We start from the raw sequence: 23,003 nt of genomic DNA, 5'->3' as shown, positions 1-23,003 counted from the left end.
ATTTATGCTTACCTGATAAATTTCTCTCTCTTGTGGTGTATCCAGTCCACGGCCCGCCCTGTCACTTTAAGGCAGGTATGTTTATTTTTTAAAACTACAGTCACCTCTGCACCCTATAGTTTCTCCTTTTTCTTACTTGTCTTCGGTGGAATGACTGGAGGTGGGGGTTAGGGGAGGAGCTATATAGACAGCTCTGCTGTGGGTGTTCTCTTGCAACTTCCTGTTGGGAAGGAGAATATCCCACAAGTAATGGATGAACCCGTGGACTGGATATACCACAAGAGAAAGAAATTCATCAGGTAAGAATACATTTTGTTTTTTAGTGACGTTCATCTCTGCAAGACGTGTTTCTGAGCAGGCATTTTCAGTGGAGGAATATTCTCTTACCCCTTTCAGGATAATGAGATACTCTGTACTATTCCAGAGATTCTGCCAAAAGTCATATCAAATTATAAAAGTATATAGTGTTGCCCTCATGATTTTTACAGAAGAAGCTTTTTAAAGGAAAACCACTATACACATTGGATGGGGTTTGGTGTCTACATTATTATGTCGACAGGACTAAGGAATTGAGAAAAATTAACAGTTTGACATTCCTCTCGGGCATCATATAGGCCAGCTACCAGCTAAAACCACAATTTCTTTAGGATTGTTCAGTGCATGTGCAAGGCTTATCAGCTAAAGCATCTTTCTGTTACTGAGTAGATTAGGGTGCATTCTACAGGGGCTACAGCAACATGTTGGGCCCTTTTAGATTAATTCTTCATTCTCTTTGCAAAGCTGTTGTATGTCAAGCTTCTCATATCTTTGTAATGCATTAAAAGTTGGATGTCTTACAGTCTGCCTCTGCTAGATTTGGCAACAACATTCTGAATTCAGTCCTTTTTTAATAAAATTATATATTGTTGCATTTAATTATGTTTGCATTTTCATTTGCCCACCCTATTTTTCTGTGTACTGCTTGTACCCATATCATAATTTTACCTGGTAAATACTGGTTTAAATTAGCCTATGTAAATAGAAATTATTAAATCAAAAATAGAGCCCTTTATTCTAGCCAGTTCTTACCAGGATTCCCATCCCTTATCTTCCAATGAGCAAGGGGCGTGGTTTGTTTTCTATTCATGCCTCCTGATCCGCTTCTTGTCATTGGCTCACCAAATGTGTACAGCTAGGTCCCAGCAGTGCATTGCTGCTCTGAAGCTGAGTTAAACAATGAGTGTACCCCTTTACAGGGGTTAAACAAAGTTATATGCAATTAGTTCAATAATAAAATGCTCTAAAACAATAAAACATTTTATGTCCTATATCCTTTTAATGACCATATATCAGACAGATTATTTACTAATAATAATATGATATGACAAACGTTAAGATGACTGTGGTCGATAATTCAACATTTTACTACGCCACTGCACACTTTGTGTATTCACAAGTTCCTGAGCAAAATATTCTATATTTTCATTATATTTTTAAACACACTATTTTATTTTGGGTTGGTGTTTTTCTAATATAAGTAAGCGGCTACATATGCTTTTAATCTAGATTAAAATTAACTTGAATGTCGTAATTTACAACAATGTTTATCATTATTAAATACCCTTAAACATTCTGTTTGTTTTCCAGGAGTTGGAGGCCTATGTTGAAGACCTTGTTATAGACAACGAGTTTAATAGAGAAGACGTTTACTTTTTTTCTCCAGAAGAGAGAGAGAGACAAAAACGTGAAAGGGAAGAGTCAAAAAGAGTACTGCAAGAGCTAAAGGCTGTCTTAAGTTTAAAGGCATCTGAGGCCGAAAGACAGAAATGGAAACAGTTGCTGTTTAGTGAACACGGTATGGGACACACTTAATTAAAACTACATCTGCAGTGACTTGTAATGTAATGTGAGTTTACCACACTCTATATTATTCATTCTAATGCCGTTATTGTAAAGTGACATTTAAATGCACTGTCCCTTGAAGTTAGTCTTTAAATGTATACAAAAAAATGGCAAGTAACTCAGGGAGATCCAAGCAGATCTTCACAATATTCCAGAAATGCTAAATGGCTTAAAAATGTCTGTATGTATGTTGTATTTAGTTGGTTTTTTTAGTGGCCTCAGAGAACAGAAGATTGATTTCCCTTCTCCATTCCTAACCGTTTTTGTGTTTCATTTATATTTCTCACACCCGTTTTTCCTTCCTGACAGAATATAGACAGTGTTTAACCTCATTTTTACCATTAAAGGGGCACTAAAATGTTAGACATAATGATGAATTCAAGGCAAAGATTACCCTGAAAATAATATACACTTTCTGTGGGCGCCATCATGTTGTATCTAAGTTACCAATGTTTTAAAGCCTGTTATTCTTATCTGATCTCCCCTGTCGAGGCCAATTAGCAACAGATATAAATAAGCTAGAAAGTAAGAATCTCAGAGGGGCTGGCCACTCAGTACAGCTATTTAGCCCCACTATTGCCATTAACACAAACTGTGATTTAATTCTCTCTTGGGACCTGATGGCAAAAGATTCTCCTGCTTAAAGAGAAATTGCAGTGCAGACTTCACAGGGGCTGAACTCACTAAATGCTCAAAGAAAAAGGGCAAGCACTGTGAGATCTCTAACAATATTCTAGACAGGCACATTTTACTATACTTGTCAAAGGGGTGTGTATTTCCATGTGTGAAGGAGAGACAATCTCAGTAAAATACAGTCCTGCATGACTTGAGAATTTTGTTACGCTTACACTTTGTGCTTTCTATTTTATATTTACACTTCATATTAGGTTCTTTCAGTATTATTACTTTTAAGCTTTGTGCCATTTTAATACATTTAGATTTAGATATAATATGTATATTTCTGTGTATATTTTGCAAATTATATTGCACTTTGTATTTTCTCTATTGCAAAATTAAAATAGAGCTTCAGAAAGTGGGAGGGACAGGGCAGTTCCATAGGCTGATCAGGGGAGTTCCTAGGGTATGTCTGAAGCTCTCTCACAATTCTTGTGAAATGCTGTAAACATTTTAAACAAGTTGGTCACTGATTTTTCTTGCCAGCTGTTTGCTCAAAATTCACAATACACTTATTTAACTGACAGACAATATATACTAAATTAGTTGCAAAAACAAGTTAAATTACAGTGAAAACATTTGTTTAATTTGTTTTTGCTGCAAGCTGATACTTTATATCAGCCCCATGTGTTCTCCTGTTAACTTATCTCTCCCCTGTGAAATTCTGTATTCCAGAGGGCCTCATTAATTTCTATGGAAGGCATCTCTCATCTTTATGGGGCTTCCATGTTTCACGCTTATTCTTATATAATTCAGTGAGTTCAGCCCCTGTGAAGTCTGCAGTATAATTTCCCTGCAAACTAGAGAATCTTTACTTATCAGGCTCATAGGATGTTTTTCAGTTTTATTTTAAGTAGAAGAAATACAAAAACAATGTAATTTGTAAAGGTTGCACATAAATATACACAGTAACCTAATTGGTTAAAGTTACACAAAAACTATGAAAGCATAATCGGAATCTGTAAAATCAAAATACACTGCTGTATACAAAATAAATTACAAAATAGAACATGCAAAATTTAAATGTAATTAAACTTAATCTGAAGTCTAAAGTAATATAAAATACAAAGCAACAGAACTCTCATGTCATGCAGTGCTATATTGCACTGGGCTTGTACTTGTACTTACAGAAATGAAAGGAACCCCACATGGAGAAGTATAGCAAAATCTGCCTTTTTAGAATTTCACTATGGATCTTGCAGAGCTTTAGTATTATTTTATCATCTCGTCTGAGTGGAGACCTTTATATCTCCCAGACACACTCAGCAGTGATAAGGCATTTCTGCAAGTAGCACATTTGCTGAGAGTGCCAGGGCTGTAACTGACAGCATGTCATTTTGCGCAGTTGGGGAGGAGCAAGAGTGTCTAGTTCAGAGGAGTGAGTTTTGTTAAAGTGGGCTGTAGCAAGATCAGGGCAGATTATTGTGAAAGGGAGGAGATGTTGAATAAGTTTAGAAAATGTAAGCAGATCAACAGAGTTCAGATTTTTACAGCTGCGTGGCCAAGAAGGAGAAATAGGTTTAGCCGATACATTAAGATTATAGGTGAGCAGGTGGGGATCTCAAATGGGAACGGGGCGACAGGTGAAGTTATATATAGAGCAGAGGTAGGAAAATACCAGGTCAATAGAGTGTCCGTCACAGTGAGCAGGGAATAGGGTGGATTGTGAGAGACCAAAAGGGCATACAAGTGAAACAAGTTTAAAGGTAGAAGAAACAGATAAGTTATCAATGGGGATGTTGAAGTCTCCATGTATTAGAGTGGGTGTATGTGTAGAGAGAAAGTAAGGAAGCCAGGCAGCGAAGTTGTTGAGGAATTGGGAGGTTGGTCCAGGAGGGCGATAGATGACTGCCACTCTGAGAGAGAGAGGGGGGGAGAACAGGCAAATGCAGTGGACTTCAAAGGAGGAGAAGGAGAGAGGTGGGAGGAGTAGAGCAGGATCCCAACACCACCATCAATTCATTCACCTGGCCTAGGGGTATGGCTAAAGTGTAGACCACCATGCATGAAAGCAGCAATAGAGACAGTGTCAGAAGAAGATAGCCAGGTTTTTGGTAATTGCTAAAAGGTTAAAATTCCCAGATAAGTCCCAGAAAGACAAGAGATAATTCTCATAGAAAGTAAAAAAGCTTATTTTTTTCTTCTCCTTTCAGACTGTTTTTATTTGTTAAAGGAGAGAGAAGTAGAGGTAACACATTTAACTGTTCTATTTCTGAATGCATTTTCTTTTCATTTTGAATAAGGGATATGTCACTTTGCCATTGAAGGCTCATTGAGCGCTTAGTTATAAGATTTTTTTTAACTTTATCGGTATATCGGAATGTATTGACTAATTATTTGGTTGTTTTTTTTATGTGATGGTACCAACCACTAATTATTGTTTTTTTTTATATTATTTTTGTATATGTATTTGATTGCAATAAAAAAAAGGAATTAAAGGGCCCTGATACCCAAATGTTGAAACACTTGAAAGTGATGCAGTATAGCTGACTAAATAATATTACCTGAATATTTCTATGTAAAAAAGAAAGATATTTTACCTCAAAATGTCCTTAGTATTCACATCCCATTGTGAAGGACTTTAAGCAGAAAATCAGTATGTCTGTCCCGGTACAGGTAAGGGAGTGAGCCTTGTGCACATTCATGTTATTTTTCCTATTCAGTTTAAGGAAGTTTACTATGAAATCTCATGAGAGTTAAGCGAAATCTCATGAGATGGCAGTAAAAAAGTTCATGACCTCAGCACTGTTGATGCTGATTGGCTGCAGTTAATTTCTTCATTTTTTTTAACTGCAGCTGAGTATAACTTTTTACACAGAACTTACTCTGCTGAGCTGAGGAAATTGTGAGGTAAAATATCTTCCTTTTTACATAGAGATTCTCAGGGGATATTTTCCTGTCAGCTTTTTACAGTTATACTGCATCAGTTTCAAGTGGTTTAGCATATGAGTACTATGTCCCTTTAAGCTTTTAGTGATAGAGAACTTTAGAGGGGAGAGTGAAGTTAACATGGGAGTATGTGGCACCAATTTAAATTCTTATTTTGCATCAAATATAATTTAGCTTAAATGTTTTCAATACAGTTCAACATGTATTTTTTACTTTTTTTCTAGTTAAATATGTGCATTGTAATATTTGAGCAAACTTCATCTTAATGCAACTAGCAAGATAAATCAGTGAGAACTACAGGTGTAAAATGCTTAATATTAATAAGGCCTGTGAGAGAACTTCAGACTACCACTTTCTGAAACATTCAGGCCTATTTTACATATAAAAAATACAAAGTACAGAATATAATCATATTTTGTAAAACAGAAAAATGTAAAGCACAATCGTAATTTGTAAAATCACAATCCTAAATACATTGCTGTATACAAAATATAAGTGCATTCAAATACATAACAGAAAGTTTAAAGCTTAAATCTATAAATATTAAAGAATAAAACCTGTAATATAAAAACTCATATCATGAGTGCTGTGTCGTACTGTGTTTGTATCTACTTTACATCACTTTAAATCTTTTGAGTTTTTTATCATTTTATTGTAATGTATGTGTCTCTCTGCCACGTGCAGAAAAGCACCTTTTTAAAATTATTATTAGCTAATCTTGCCAGACCAGATAACTTTAGAGAATCAGGCCCTTAGACAAACAGATATTATGATGGATGTTGCAGTGCTAGAGGATCATTTTACATAATCTTATCGGAGCAGAGAACCTTATTGTTCAGACTAAAGCTTGTGTCAGTTGCCAATGCTAAGGGCAATGCCTGTGTCACTGCTTGTCCTGGTTACCTGCCGTTCAAGGTAAGGTCAACACCACTTCTAACTGTGCCTTACTGTTCCAGTGCATACAAGGGAAGGGCCTGCTTGTCACTATCAGCTCAGGCTAAACCTGGTCCCTCCTGCTTATGCACCCAGTTTCTAAAGCTTGTGCCATCCACAGTAGCCAGTTGCTAGTATCCATGCTCTATCTATTAATCTATATATCTAATCAGTAAAAACATGTAAGAAATGTATTATTTGCTATCTTCTAGTTTACTGAGGTCTTTGTCTAGAAATGTTTGTAGAGAAAAAATCTTTCATAACTCTACATTTTCTTTTTTTTCTTTCAAAGCTGTAATTAAACCCTTGACATCTGATGTGTCAGTTGATAAATTTGAAGCAGATAAACCAGTTGGTGACGTACTAGACACTTGTGAAGAAAGCTCAAGGGAAATCAATGGAAATGGACACTTTCCTCAAGAGAACAATGACCTAAATAGTGATAGTCTAGATGCAAGTATTCTGCCAGATGAAATTAAACCAGCTAATACTGAGGAAGAGGTGGAATGTCCCCGTCCGGCACCTAGGACTGTGTTACCGCCCTCCATAAAAGAGAGGCTTGCTCGCATCCATCAATCTTCAGATTTGAAGTTTGCTTCTGGATTGGCGGCACAAGTGGCTGCCCGATCTCTTACCTTCACTTTCCTGCAGGAGCAGACTTTTGGGGATGAATGGGACAATGATGATGACAATTTTAACAATGGGGATCATCACTGTGAAGAAGTAGCAGATGATGATACCTACTCAGAACATGAAGAATAATATTGGGTTATCTGGTTTTACAAAAGCATCTTGTTCAACAAAAAACTAGATTATAAGGTCCCTTTATAATGACTTTATAACTTATAGACATGGTAACTTAACATCCTAGTTACCTGGAAGGCCTGTAACCTACAATTCTGCAGTGTTTCAATGAAGCACATTTGTGTTAAATGCTCTATAGTGTCTTACAGTCTCCTAGTCCATATGACAGATATTCAGTGCAATGCAAAAGCCTCCTGGAGCAATGAGTCTAATGTTCTTGACTGGTCTATGAGCAACAATTTCTGACTTGTACAAAAATCAATGCACCTGCTAAATACTTTTTTGGAATTATTTTAATATTTAATGTTATTTATTGAAATTATTTTTGTTTTAGAATGTTAAGCTGACATCCTCTTCTCTGTTGTCTTGTTTTCTACCAAAAGACAAACTTATCCTGTGTGTTAGAAATATAGACAAATGTTCATCTTGTCTGTTCCTGACCAGTATGTACTGGCTAATGATGTTGTTCATTTGTAACTATATTTCTGGGGCAAAATGTTATACTTACCTAAGCTTAGGATGTAATTTTTTAAATAAAAAAAAATTAAATAATGAAAAAAGAATGTTTTCTCTTTTTCTTTAAATTAACGCTTTCAAATGGTTTGGTAATGAAATAAAAAGTAAGAGTTCTATTTTCTTTGTTAACCAGAATATACCAGACGTGCAGCACTTTATCTCATTCATATGTCTTCACAAATTCAGACATTAAAGGGACATAAAACAAGATGGGATAGAGGCAAAACTTGAATTACTAAGAGGCATGTACTTTAATTACTTTACCTGTAAATTTATACTGCAGTGCCTCACCATTAACCCTTCCTTTTAAGTTTCTGAATTGTAAAGCTCTAACTCCCCCCACACAGTTCCTTTTTATGGCTGTATCTATATCTATTTCTTTCATGTAATTGGCAAGAGTCCATGAGCTAGTGACGTATGGGATATACAATCCTACCAGTAGGGGCAAAGTTTCCCAAACCCCAAAATGCCTATAAATACACCCCTCACCACACCCACAATTCAGTTTTACAAACTTTGCCTTCTATGGAGGTGGGGAAGTAAGTTTGTGCTTGATTTTTATGATTTCTTCTATGATAAGTGCTTCTAAGCATTCTGAAGCCCAATTCCTCTCAGAGTACAGTGTTTGTCAGAGGGATGTGAAGAGTGTATCGCCTGTTTGATTTTATGTTTTTCCTTGCGGGAAATCTTTTTAAGGGTTCTCTGTTATCGGTCGTAGGGATTCATGTCCTACCTCCCTTTTCAGATCGACGATATACTCTTATATACCATTACCTCTGCTGATAGCTTTCAGTACTTTGGCTATCTGCTATATGTGGATGGGTGTCTTTCAGTAAGTATGTATCTTTATTTGGCTCTTTATGTATTAATGTAAAGTTATTATTATTATACTTTATTTATCAAGCGCCATCATATTCCGCAGCGCTGTCCATGGATACAGATCATTTAAATAAAACAATAGTATAAAACTTGTAAGACTAAGAGACAGGACAGATTTTACAAACACATACAGAAGGAATCGAGAGCCCTATTCCCATGGGAATTTACATTCTAGAAGGGTAGGAGGTTGAGAAACAGGAGGTGAGGACTGCAAGATTGAGAAATATGTTAATGCAGAGTTAGAGGAAGGAAATGTTGTTAGATAAAAGGAATATTATTGAGTTGGGTGGTAGGCTTCTTTTATATATATGTATTTTACTTATATTTGCCATGAGTCAGGTCTACAGTGGATATAAAAAGTCTACATACCCCTGTTAAAATGTCAGGTTTCTGTGATGTAAAAAAATGAGACAAAGATAAATCATTTCAGAACTTTTTCCACCTTTAATGTGACCTATAAAAACAAACTGAAATCTTTTAGGTAAAAGGAAATAAAAATAATATGGTTGCATAAGTGTGAACACCCTTTTACAACTGGGGATGTAGCTGTGTTCAGAATTCAGCAATCACATTCAAAATCATGTTAAATAGGAGTCAGTACACACCTGTCATCATTTAAAGTGCCTCTGATTAACCCCGAATAAAGTTCAGCTGTTCTAGTAGGTCTTTCCTGACATTTTGTTAGTCGCATCCTACAGCAAAAGCCATGGTCCATTGAGAGCTTCTAAAGCATCAGAGGGATCTCATTGTTAAAAGGTATCAGTCAGGAGAAGGGTACAAAAGAATTTCCAAGGCATTAGATATACCATGGAACACAGTGAAGACAGTCATCATCAAGTGAAGAAAATATGGTGCAACAGTGACATTACCAAGAACTAGATGTCCCTCCAAAATTGATGAAAATACAAGAAGAAAACTGGTCTGGGAGGCTGCCAAGAGGCCTACAGCAACATTAAAGGAGCTGCAGGAATATCTGGCAAGTACTGGCTGTGTGGTACATGTGACAACAATCGCCCGTATTCTTCATTTGTCTGGGCTATGGGGTAGAGTGGCAAGACTGAAGCCTTTTCTTACCAAAAAAAAACATTCAAGCCAGGCTACATTTTGCAAAAACACATCTGAAGTCTCCCAAAATCATGTTGCAAGAGGTGTTCTGGCCTGATGAAACCAAAGTTGAACTTTTTGGCCATAATTCCAAAAGATATGTTTGGCGCAAAAACAACACTGCATATCACCAAAAGAACACCATACCCACAGTGAAGCATGGTGGTGTCAGCATCATGCTTTGGGGCTGTTTTTCTTCAGCTGGAACTGGGGCCTTAGTCAAGATAGAGGAAATAATGAACAGTTCCAAATACCAGACAATATTGGCACAAAACCTTCAGGCTTCTGCTAGAAAGCTGAACATGAAGAGGAACTTCATCTTTCAGCATGACAAGGACCCAAAACATAGAACCAAATCAACAAAGGGAATGGCTTCACCAGAAGAAGATTAAAGTTTTGGGATGGCCCAGTCAGAGCCCAGACCTGAATCCAATTCAAAATCTGTGGGGTGATCTGAAGAGGGCTGTGCACAGGAGATGCCCTCGCATTCTGACAGATTTAGAGTGTTTTTGCAAAGAAGAGTGGGCAAATCTTGCTAAGTCAAGATGTGCCATGCTGAAAAACTCATACCCAAAAAGACTGAAGGCTGTAATAAAATCAAAAGGTGCTTCAATAAAGTATTAGTTTAAGGGTGTTCACACTTATGCAAACATATTATTTTATTTTTTTTATTTCCCTTTACCTAAAAGATTTCAGTTTGTTTTTCAATTGAGTTGTACAGTTTATAGGTCACATTAAAAATGGAAAAAGGTTCTGAAATTATTTATTTGTCTCATTTTTTTACATCACAGAAACCTGACATTTAACAGGGGTGTGTAGACTTTTTATATCCATTGTATGTGTATTTCCCTTTGCAGTCCAGCAGTTTCAATATGGGAATCATATTTAGGAAGTTTGTCTTACCTGGGGTATAGTCTTTTTTCAATTTGACTTGTTTTTTCTTGGAAAACTTGCGGGCAAATTAGGCTCGCGAGGGAGCAAAATGCTGTTATTTATTGTGTCATTCTAGGCACGTGAAATTTTTTTGGGCGCGAATGTGCGTCGGTAATGACACAAGTTCGGCATTTCCTGCACCAAAAAATTTAGTTTTATTTTACCTCACTTCCTTTATGCTCCTTGCCTTCTTTATGCTCAGAGGGCTATGCTATTTGCTTTTTTTTCCAAATTTAGCACTTGCATTTTTTCCCATTCCTAAAACTGCTATATGTGCAAATAAGATGTTTCTGTTTAATGATATTTTTCTTTTTTTACATTTTACAAGATGTCTCAATCTGATCCTGTCTCAGAAGCTGCTGTAGGAACCATGCTGCCTGAACACAGTTCTACCATGGCTAAGTGTATCTGTTGTAAGCTAGAGGAGATTATATCTCCAGCTGTAGTATGTAACAGTTGTCATGATAAGCTTTTGAATGCAGGGAAGGTTTCTATTAGTGCTAGTACAGTATATGTTGTTCCTTCAACATCTAAAGTACATTATATCCCTGTTGATATGAAAAATTATATTGCTGATGCGATACAGAAGACTATGGCTGGTATACTGCCTTCAAATAAACATAAAACGTCTTTTAAAACTTCTCATAATACTGATGAAATTTGTAATGACCGACAACATACTGATATATCCTCCTCTGATAAGGATCTTTCTGGTTCAGAGGCTCCTACTTCAGACATTGACACTGATAAATTATCTTATCTTTTTTAAGATTGAGTATATTTGTTCTTTGTAAAAAGAAGTGTTAATAACTTTGGATATTGAGGAGTCTGGTCCACTTGATAATAAATCCAGTAAACGTTAAAATTCTGTCTATAAACCTCCTGTGACTACTCCTGAGGTTTTTCCTGTTCCTGGTGCCATTTCTGATGTGATTGCTAAGGAATGGTTTAAGCCTGGTACTTCTTTTGTTCCTTCTTCAAGGTTTAAAAGTTGTATTCTTTGCCAGTAGCTAGATTAGAGTTTTGAGGAAAAGTCCCTAAGGTTGATGGGGCTATTTCTACTCTTGCTAAACGTACTACTATTCCTATGGAAGATAGTACCTCTTTTAAGGATCTTTTAGATAGGAAAATTTAATCTTATATAAGGAAAGCTTATTTGCATTCTGGCTATATGCTCACACCTGCCAATTCTATGGTTGATATTGCGGCTGCATCAAATTTTTGGATGGATAGCTTAGCACAAAAAGACTCTGATTTGGATATCATTGTTCGTTTGCTTCAACATGCTAATTATTGTATCTGTGATGCTATTTTTGATATCATCAAGATAAATGTTAAATCTGTCATTAGCTATTTTAGCTAGAAGAGCTTTATGGCTCAAATAATGGAATGCTTACATGGTATCTAAATCTAGGTTACTATCTCTTTCATTCCAGGGTAATAATTTGTTTGGTTCCCAGTTGGATTCAATTATTTCCACTATTACTGTGGGGAAGGGAGTTTGTTTGCCTCAAGATAAAAAGTCTAAAGGCAAATCTAGAGCTTCTAATCGGTTTTGTTCCTTTCAACATAATAGAGAACTGAAAACCACTCCTTTCCCTTAGGATTCTGGCTCCAATTGGAAGCCTTCCTCGAGTTGGAATAAATCCAAGCCTTACAAGAAAACAAAGGCAGCCCCCAAGACTGCATGAAGGTGCGGCCCTCGATCCAGTTTTACCGGTGGGGGGCAGATTGACATTATTTCAAGACGTTTGGGCAGGTTCTATTTAGAATCATTGGATTCATAATATTGTCTCCCAGGGGTATTGAAAAGGTTTCAGAGTAAGGCCACCTGTGAGAAGATTTTCTCTCACGTTCGAACAAATCCTGTGAAAGCTCAGGCTTTTCTGAAATGTGTTTCAGATCTAGAGCTTTCAGGAGTGATTGTACCAGTTCCAATTCTGGAACAGGGTCTGGGTTTTTATTCAAATCTATTCATTGTCCCGAAGAAGGAAAATTCTTTCAGACCAGTTCTGGATCTGAAGTTTTTTAATCATTTTGTAAGAGTCCCAACTTTGAAGATGGTGACTATAAGGACTATTCTGCCTTTTGTTCACCAAGGTCATTACATGTCCTCAATAGACTTAAAGGATGCGTATCTTCATATTCCGTTTCATACAGACCACTATCGGTTTCTGAGATTCTCTTTTCTAGACAAGCATTACCAGTTTGTTGCTCTTTCATTTGTCCTAGAAACAGCTCCAAGAATCTTTTAGAAGGTTCTCGGTGCCCTTCTATCTGTAATCAGAGAGCAGGGTATTGCTGTGTTTCCTTATTTGGACGATATCTTGGTACTGGCTCAATCTTTTCATTTAGCAGAATCTCACATGAATTAACTTGTGTTGTTTCTTCGAAGACATGGTTAGAGGATCAATTTACCAAAGAGTTCCTTGATTCCTCAAGTCTCGATTATTCCCTTCAGTGGCTATGTGTATGGACATTTTAGGTCTCATGACTGCAGCATCGGACGCGATCCTCTTTGCTCATTTTCATACGAGACCTATATATATATATATATATATATATATAAATGGTTTATAGTGGGTTAATTTTATAATTCATTGGTGTCAGTGGGATATTAATATGGATCCCACTGACACCAATTAATTATTACATAATTAAACCACTGTAAAAGAGGGAGGAGAGGGAGAAAGATAGGGAGGAGAGAGAGAAAGAGAGGGAGGAGAGAGAGAGGGAGGAGAGAGAGAGAGAGGGAGGAGAGAGAGACAGAGAGAGAGAGGGAGGAGAGAGAAAGAGAGGGAGGAGAGTGAGAAAGAGAGGTAGGAGAGAGAGAAAGAGAGGGGGGAGAGACAAAAAGAGAGGGAGGAGAGAGAGAGAAAGAGAGGGAGGAGAGAGAGAAAGAGAGGGAGGAGAGAGAGAGGGGAAGGAGAGAGAGAAAGAGAAGGAGAGAGAAAAAGAGAGGGGAGGAGAGAAAGAGACTGTGTGTGTGTGTGTATATATATATATATATATATATATATATATACACACATATATATAGATATACAGTATATATATAGATAGATATTTCTTCCAAACCTACTGCAACCCACTCCCGATGCTTACCGGGCCCTGGACCAGTCCGGCAAAAACTTACCGGGCCTTGAGGTCACTTAGTTTGAGAACCACTGGTCTAGATTATCTAGTACCCACCTTGAAGGCTTTCTGTAAGGGATCTGAATTTGATGGCCTGGCGATTGAACACTGCTTTCTCAAAGAAGTTTTTCTGACAAGGTTATTGACACCCTGATTCAGGTTAAGAAACCTGTCACCAGGTATATTTAACGTAAGGGATTGGAATTTTTTTTGCTTAGTGTGCTTACAAAGGATACTGGGGGAATTCTTTTAGAATTCTTAGAGTTCTTGAATGCCTGTAGGAGGGTTTGGATAAAGGTTTGTCAGCTAGTTTTCTTTAAGGGTCAGATTTCGACAGTTTTTTTTACACTTGGAATTTTAATCTGTTTTTTTGGGGTTCTTTACATTCCTCCTTTTGAGTCTTGGAATGGTTTAGACCTTCAGCTTTTACCCTAGAAAGTTATTTTTCTTCTGGATATTTATTCTGCCATAAGGGTTTCTGAGCTTTCAGCTTTTTCATGCAAACCTCCTTTTCTGACTTTTCATCAGAATTAGGCTACTCTTCACACTAATTAATCCTTTTTTCCTAAGGTAGTATCGACAGATACTATCAACCAGGAAATTGTGATTCTTTTTATGTCCAGCTCCTAAAAATTCTAAGGAGCGACTTCTTCACAACTTGGAATTTGGGAGAGTTCTGAAATGTTATGTGGAAGCTACAAAAGATTTCAGACTTATTTCTTCTGTTTTTATGAATTTTTCTAGGTTTCTCAGATGTCAGAAAGCTATGGCTGTTCCTTCAACTGCTTTGCTTAAAGCCTTAAAGGGACAGTAAATGTAAAAAAAAAAAATATTCCTAATTGTGCACAATTAATTAACACAGCCAGCTTCTCGCCTTCTAAAAATAATTCTTTGAACTTAATTCATGAAAAAGCCCTCCATTTACAAATTAAATCCCCTCCTTCCAGGCACAGCACATTTTGTTAAGAAGCACGTCACAATGACAACCTGCTTGATCGTGCTGTTCAGATAAATGTAGTGTACTCCCGTACTGGGTAAAGCAGCTAACAGCTACATTTATCTGTGCAATTCTTAAATATAATTCTTTAAAAATGTTCACCCTTACCTAGTCTTGATAAAGGCCTAGGAGAGGCCGAAACGTGTAGACCTGGTAAGCACTATTTCATTAGGAGGATACTATTGGGAAGTTTTTACACATTGTGTCTTATTTCTCTCTTCACAGGTTTTTTTGTTTGGGAGCGTAGTTTGTTTTTTATTTCACAACTTGTAGTTTGGGCCAAGCCCGCCAAGGGCTTAGAATCCCTTTTTTGAACACTGGACAATATTGGAAATATTAATAGACACTCACAAAATTATTTTTGAACACTGGTCAGCATTGGATAAATAATAGACTTTCACAGAATTTTTTGGATATTTTTGGGCATTTTTAGATCACACATCTTTTAGGACACGCCATCTACATTTTTAATATTTGCATTTTTATACTTTTTCACCATTTTTCACATTTTATATATTTTTTCATTTACCACACATTTGGAATTTTTTGGATTTTTTTGGATTTTATCCCAGGCAAGTTTGGGGTAGCACAGACTCTCACGATTGAATATTTGGATTCTTGCTGATGCTCATTTGGACATTTATTTATTGTACATTATTTATTTTCACACTTTTGGCAATTCATTGGGACACACTGTAACAGTTTGATCCTCACTACAGAGATAGATTGATTTTAGATTTTAGATTTTTAGATCATTGTTTTTATATTTTAGCGTGGATCCATGCATTTGTAACATTTTAGTGATATATGTATTAAACCTCTATTTTAACCTTAGCCTCCGTATTGTTGGCGCCTGAGTACACCTTTTGCATTTCTGTTTACACTTGGTGGTAGCTAGGTATCACCGTCTCAGGCACACAAGGTTTAGTTGGCACTGGGATACACTCTCACTATCGTTTTACTATCACAAGGATTGCTTCAATTTAAAATCTTACAATGAGACAAAGGGTCCAATTCTCTAAAATTCACCTGCATGGAGATAAATATTAAGCTCACTTTACCATGGGCAGGCCTCACTCAGTGCTCCAGAAAAGGGGTTTAAACTTCCCACCAAGTAGCAATTTGCCTCCCGTAGAAGACAATTACACTCTCTGCAATGGAGACTATCACACTCTGTGACATGGAGCATCCAACACTGATTATAACTTTATTGAACCAAATATACAGAATTACAGTATTTTAAGTATACTGCAATATGCATTTGCATACATCTTTTTCTGTCAGTGCAATAAGTGTATTATGTGCTAAAACACAAATCAGTATAGATCAGCAATACACAAACCAGGGAGTAAGAAAGAATCGGTCCTATTCACATGCAGGAATGCACTTGATAGTGCACAATAGGCAACCCGGATCCTCTGAGTCATCCGGTGTTCTGTCGAAAACTCCTATCTGACGTCACTTCCGGTATTTCCATACATCTGATTGGTCCGTGTCCTGTGAGTGACGTGATTCACAACCAATCAGATAGGCCCTGTAATTGACTATTTTCACTATCTATTTTGCGTCCGCCTGGATCGTTCAAGGGGGGGCAAAGCCCCCCTTGTTAACCTTATTCCCCAAGGTTTACTTAGGGTGTATGCCAAAGGGTCTGCGGTGGCCCCCCAGACAGAGGCAAAACAGATATTAAAATAAAAGAGTCACCGGAAGTGACGTCAGATTGGAGTTTTTGACGAATTGGAGTTCTCGATAGAACACTGGCAGACTCACTATCGGCACCGGAACAAGATGCAGTTCTCTAGGAGGTCAACCCCCTTGACACTCTCAGGATGCAGGAACGAGCCTGTACCACAAGTGTACCAGTGGAGGCAAGCAGTATAACATCCGTTCACACAGGGATAAAATGGCATCGGAATAGAAGTTAAAATGTTTATTAAAACAGAAGTTAAAAACAGTATAGCAACGCATTTCTAGGTGACACCATTCATTCTTACTCCCCGATTTGTGTATTGCTGATCTACCCTATGAGGCGCATTCTACTCTTGTGTTTTAGTGCTCCTGAAGTGTCTGGCTGGACATTACAGAAGAGCTACCTTGCTTAGACTTCCCTTCTCTGTGGTTGAAGATTGCGATTATCTATGTATTATTCACTGGACTTGAGAGCGGACTAGTGACTTACCCTGCATATGCTGCCTGTTTGTTGTTCTTACTAACAGCTGTTTACATTAATAGGTTTTTCACTTACATTATGTTTTGTGATCACCATTTTATCACATATATATATTTTTGTGATCATTATTTTTGGCGCCTCTTATAGATATTATATGTAGATAGTATTTACTGTGACTTATTATATATGTTTTTAAGTGTATTGTGTGTTTTGAGATCTACTCACCAGCTTTAGTTTGGCAAGATAAGTGTGAGGCTTGCAGGCTTAATATATAGAGAATATGGTGAGACCTGTGAGAAAACTTTAGACACACCCCAGAAACATCCCTGTTCAGCCCACTCGCCAAGGCTACAAAAGTTATGGATAAAGTATGCCTTGCATTTTGGTATTGTGACGTTGCTTTGTATATTAAAGGGACAAGAAACGCATTGTCTTTCATTATTCATGTAGAACATACCATTGTAAACAGCTATTTACTTCTATTATAAAATGTAATTCATTATCTTGGTATTCTTTGCTGAAGGAGTAGGAATGTACTACTGGCAGCTAATTGAACACATTAAGTGACCCAATGACAAGAGGCATATATATGCAGTCACCAATCAGCTGTTAGCTCCCAGTAGTACAATGCTGCTCCAGATCCTTCCCAGGTATGGTTTGCTAGAAATGATCCAACGAACAAAGCAAATTTGATAATAGAAGTAAATTGGCAAGTTGTTTGCTCTACCTGTATCATAAAAGTTTAATTTTGATTTAGTAACTGCAAATGCACACGTTGGGGCAACATCACTGACACTACTATTGAAGCTTTGGAGTGACGCCCACTAGGCCAAAAACGGTCCCCAACCTGTACTACAGGGGATTTCCCTGCATGACGAGAATGGCTTGTTATGTACATAAAAGGCCACATTATAAGAGGTGCGCTAACAGTTGCGCACAAGCAAAAAGGAGTTTCTCGCAGGTGTTTGCGTGAGTTGGATATAGACGCTTGTATTACAAGTTGAAATTAAACACGAATGCGTGAGCACAATCGCAATTTACGCTAGAATGATTACCGCGTCAGAGCTCTGGTTCACTGTTTCGCAAAACAAAAATGTGTCAAAAAACACATAAAAAAAATACATTACAAATTACAGTTACACTCATAATAACAATATCAAATAAAAATTATTTAAAAAATTGCACAAAAATGTTATAAGGGCTCAAAGATATGAGGTCTCAGGTGTTAGAAAAAAAGGCAGGCAAATGGCTTTAACATTGAGATACATACAGTATCTCACAAAAGTGAGTACACCCCTCACATTTTGGTAAATATTTTATTATATCTTTTCATGTGACAACACTGAAGAAATGACACTTTGCTACAATATAAAGTAGTGAGTGTACAGCCTGTATAACAGTGTAAATTTGCTGTCACCTCAAAATAATTCAACACACAGCCATTAATGTCTAAACCATTGGCAACAAAAGTAAGTACACCCCTAAATGGAAATTTCCAAATTGAACCCAATAAGCCATTTTCCCTCCCTGGTGTCATGTGACTCAGTGTTACAAGGTCTCAGGTGTGAATGGGGAGCAGGTGTGTAAAAGTTGGTGTTATCGCTCTCACTCTCTCTTATACTGGTCACTGGAAGTTCAACATGGCACCTCATGGCAAAAAAAACTCTCTGAGGATCTGAAAAAAAAGAATTGTTGCTCTACATAAAGATGGCCTAGGCTATAAGAAGATTGCCAAGACCCTGAAACTGAGCTGCAGCACGGTGGGCAAGAACATAGAGCAGTTTCACAGGACAGTTTCCACTCAGAACAGGCTTAGTCATGGTCGACCAAAGAAGTTGAGTGCACATGCTCAGCATCATATCCAGAGGTTGTCTTTGGGCAATAGATATATGAGTGCTGCCAGCATTGCTGCAGAGGTTGAAGGGGTGGGGCCTATATACGCTGCACACTGCATCAAATTGGTCTGCATGGCTGTCATCCCAGAAGGAAGCCTCTTTTAAAGATGATGCACAAGAAAGTCCACAAACAGTTTGCTGAGGACAAGCAGACTAAGGACATGGATTACTGGAACCACGTCCGGTGGTCCAATAAAACCAAGATAAACGTATTTGGTTCAGATGGCTTCAAGTGTGTGTGGCGGCAACCAGGTGAGGAGTACAAAGACAAGTGTATCTTGCCTACAGTCAAGCATGGTGGTGGGAGTGTCATGGTCTGGACCTGCATGAGTGTTATCGGCACTGGGGAGCTACAATTCATTGAGAGAACCATGAATGCCAACATGTACTGTGACATACTGAAGCAGAGCATGATCCCCTCCCTTTGGAGACTGGGCTGCAGGGCAGTATTCCAACATGATAACGACCCCAAACACACCTCCAAAATGACCACTGCCTTGATAAAGAAGCTGAGGGTAAAGGTGATGGACTGGCCAAGCATGTCTCCAGACCTAAATCCTATTGAGCATCTGTGGGGCATCCTCAAACGGAAGGTGGGGGAACGCAAGGTCTCTAACATCCACCAACTCTGTGATGTCGTCATGGAGGAGTGGAAGAGGACTCCAGTGGCAACCTATGAAGCTCTGGTGAACTCCATGCCCAAGAGGGTTAAGGCAGTGCTGGAAAATAATGGTGGCCAAACAAAATATTGACACTTTGGGCTCAATTTGGACATTTCCACTTAGTGGTGTGCTCACTTTTGTTGCCAACGGTTTAGACATTAATGGCTGTGTGTTGAGTTATTTTGAGGCGACAGCAAATTTACACTGTAATACAGGCTGTACACTCACTACTTTACATTGTAGCCAAAGGAAATTTCTTCAGAGTTGTCACATGAAAAGATATAATACGATATTTACAAAAATGTGAGGGGAGTACTCAATTTTGTGAGATACTGTACATATACGTCTAAAGATGGATATGTATGTATATGTATATATATTTGTTTATATGTGTGTACAGATGTATTTATATGTGTATATATGTATTTACAGACATATATATATATATATATATATATATACACACATATAAACACATATGTGTACATATATAGACAAATACAGTATATATAAGTGCATTGGAGCCCTTTGCAGTTAAGTAGATGAAAACATGTAAAAGCATATTTATTCAACATTCATTTTAATAAAGTTTTATACTGTGTATCTACTGTAAATATTTCACATTCTGCATATTTGTAAATATATATGTTCCTATATATATTTGTATATATATATATATATATTTGTATATATCTATACCTATATATAATCATGTATGTATATACAGTAGGTATAGATATATATTGCACCAAAAGCCATCAGATATATGTAGACATATGTATTTATGAATAAATAGAACATACACTCACCAGCCACTTTATTAGGTACACCTTGCTAGTACTGGGTTGGACCCCAATTTGCCTTCAGAACTGCTTTAATTCTTTGTGGCATAGATTCATTAAGGTGTTGTAAAACATTTCTCAGACATTTTGGTCCATATTGACATGATAGCATCAAGCAGTTGCTGCAGATTTGTCAACTGCACATCCATGATGCGAATCTCCCGTTCCACCACATCCTAAAGGTGCTCTATTGGATTTAGATCTGGTGACTGTGGAGGCCATTGGAGTACAGTGAACTCATTGTCATGTTGGTGCATTATCCTGATGGAAGTACCCATCAGAAGATGGGTACACTGTAGTCATAAAAGGATGGACATGGTCAGCAACAATACTCAGGTAGGCAGGGGCATTTAAACTATGCTCAATTGGTACTAAGGGGCCCAAAGTGTGCCAAGAAAATATCCCCCACACCATTACACCACCACCGTCAGCCTGAAACGTTGATACAAGGCAGGATGGATCCATGCTTTCATGTTGTTTACACTAAATTCTTACCCTACCATCTGAATATCGCAGCTGAAATCGAGACTCATCACACCAGGCAACATTTTTCCAATCTTCTATTGTCCAATTTTGGTGAGTCTGTGCGAATTTGTAGCCTCAGTTGTCTGTTCTTAGCTGACAGGAGTGGCACCTGGTATGGTCTTCTGCTGCTGCAGCCTATCTGCTTCAAGGTTCAACGTGCTGTGCATTTAGAGATGGTATTCTGCATACATTGGTTGTAACAAGTGATTATTTGAGTTACGCTTACCTTTCTATCATCTCGAACCAGTCTGCCCATTCTCCTCTGACATCAACAAGGAAATTTTGTCCACACAACTGCCGCTCACTGAATATTTTCTCTTTTTCGGACCATTCTCTGTAAACCCTAGCTATGGTTGTGTGTGAAAATCCTAGTAGATCAGCAGTTTTTGAAATACTCAGACCAGCCCGCCTGGCACAAACAACCATGCCACGTTCAAAGTCACTTAAACCCCCTTTCTTACCCATTCTAATGCTCAGTTTGAACTTCAGCAAGTTGTCTTCACCATGTCTAGATGCCTAAATGCATTGAGTTCCTGCCATGTGATTGGCTGATTAGCAATTTGTGTTATCAAGCAGTTGAACAGGTGTACCTAATAAAGTTGCCGGTGAGTGTATTCTGCTATGTGAAAAACATTGGAATGTGAAATATTTATATTTTCATGTCAGGTTTTGCATGAGCAGGGTGTTTTTTCCCCACTTTTTTTGCTATATTAACTTCTATGGGGGAATACGTTAATGCAATCGTGATATTCTAAGTTATTCGTGCATAGGGTTTGCGTGCAAAAGCAAAAATGTTTTACTTTATACTTAGCGTGCGAACAAGAGCGTTAGATACTTCTTCACTTGTAATGTGGCCCCAAATCGATTAAAGAGGAAAATATAAGATTCATGAACTGTAACCATCTGGTTCAGACAAATACAGTATAAAGTTTTAAGAAGTGCAATAAAACACAGCTGTTTTGGGACTCAGAGCACAGGTTGGACAAGCAGAATATAATTAACATGTTATATGTAAAAACTAAACATATTGGTAATACAAAATGTCACTTTATAGTTCAGATCCTTCTATCAGTTTGTGCATGTCATGTATTGGAACTTGAGACTTATAAATTGTAAAGATGATTGTGTGTCTTTTTTTTTCCTTTAAATTATGTTGCTCAACAATTGTGGCCCTTAATAAGCCAGAGAAACACTGCTGTACACCACTCACAATATTTTGCATTGGTTCAAGGTGCCAGATCAGAAAAAAATTCCCAACTCTGAGTGTGTGATACAGGCTAATGAAATCTCTTTAATGCAGTTTCATGTAGATTGTACATCCCCACGAGTGAACAAAGATAAAACATTTATGTTCTGAAAAAACAAAAAGTATGCTTACCTGATAAATTTATTTATTTCTTGACACAGTGACTTCACAGGATCATCAATTACTGTTGGGAATACCACTACTGGCCAGCAGGAGGAGGCAAAGAGCACCACAGCAAAGCTGTTAAGTATCACTTTCCTTCCCACAAACCCCAGTCATTCGACCGAAGGAAAGGAGAGAAAGGAAATAACACAAGATGCAGAGGTACCTGAAGTTTATATAACCAAAACTGACTGAAAAAACATGGTGGGCCGTGGACTCACCGTGTCAAGAAATAAATAAATTTATCAGGTAAGCATACATTTTGTTTTCTTTCTAATGACACAGTGAATCCACAGGATAATCAATTACTGTTGGGAAACAATACCCAAGCTAGAGGACACAGATGATAAGGGAGGGACAAGACAGGTAACCTAAACAGAAGGCACCACTGCTTGAAGAACCTTTCTCCTAAAAGAAGCCTCAGCCAAGGTAAAAGTCTCAAATTTATATAATTTAGAAAAAGTGTGCAAAGAAGACCAAGTCACAGCCTTACAAATCTATTCAACAGACGCCTCATTCTTGAAAGCCCACGAAGAAGACACTGCTCCGGTGGAATGAGCTGTAATTCTCTCAGGAGGCTGCTGTCCAGCAGTCTCATATGCCAAACGAATAATACTTCTCAACCAGAGAGAAAGAGAAGTGGCAGTAGCTTTCTGATCCTTACGTTTTCCAGAAAAGCAAACAAACAAGGCAGAAGACTGATGAAAGTCCTTTGTAGCCTGCAAATAGAACTTAAGAGCATGCACAACGTCTAA

The 23,003-nt window shown here is 37.6% G+C and overlaps 1 protein-coding gene across 5 annotated transcripts in view; it reads left to right on the top strand.

Annotated features, from left to right (window-relative positions):
* Positions 1-7,745, top strand: part of VEZT (vezatin, adherens junctions transmembrane protein) — a 227,366-nt gene extending 219,621 nt beyond the window's left edge. For all 5 annotated transcript variants that reach the window (XM_053716889.1, XM_053716887.1, XM_053716888.1 and 2 more), the window contains exons 11-12: positions 1,627-1,834; positions 6,671-7,745. In XM_053716889.1, the coding sequence (XP_053572864.1) occupies positions 1,627-1,834; positions 6,671-7,140 (678 nt within the window). In that variant the 3' untranslated portion in view covers positions 7,141-7,745. The remainder of the gene's footprint in view (positions 1-1,626; positions 1,835-6,670) is intronic.
* The last annotated feature ends 15,258 nt before the right edge of the window (positions 7,746-23,003 follow it).

Source organism: Bombina bombina, chromosome 6 (assembly GCF_027579735.1).
Source record: "Bombina bombina isolate aBomBom1 chromosome 6, aBomBom1.pri, whole genome shotgun sequence".
Taxonomy (NCBI): domain Eukaryota; kingdom Metazoa; phylum Chordata; class Amphibia; order Anura; family Bombinatoridae; genus Bombina; species Bombina bombina.
The sequence above is the reverse complement of the archived record's forward strand: the minus strand, read 5'-3'. Positions and strand labels throughout refer to the sequence as shown.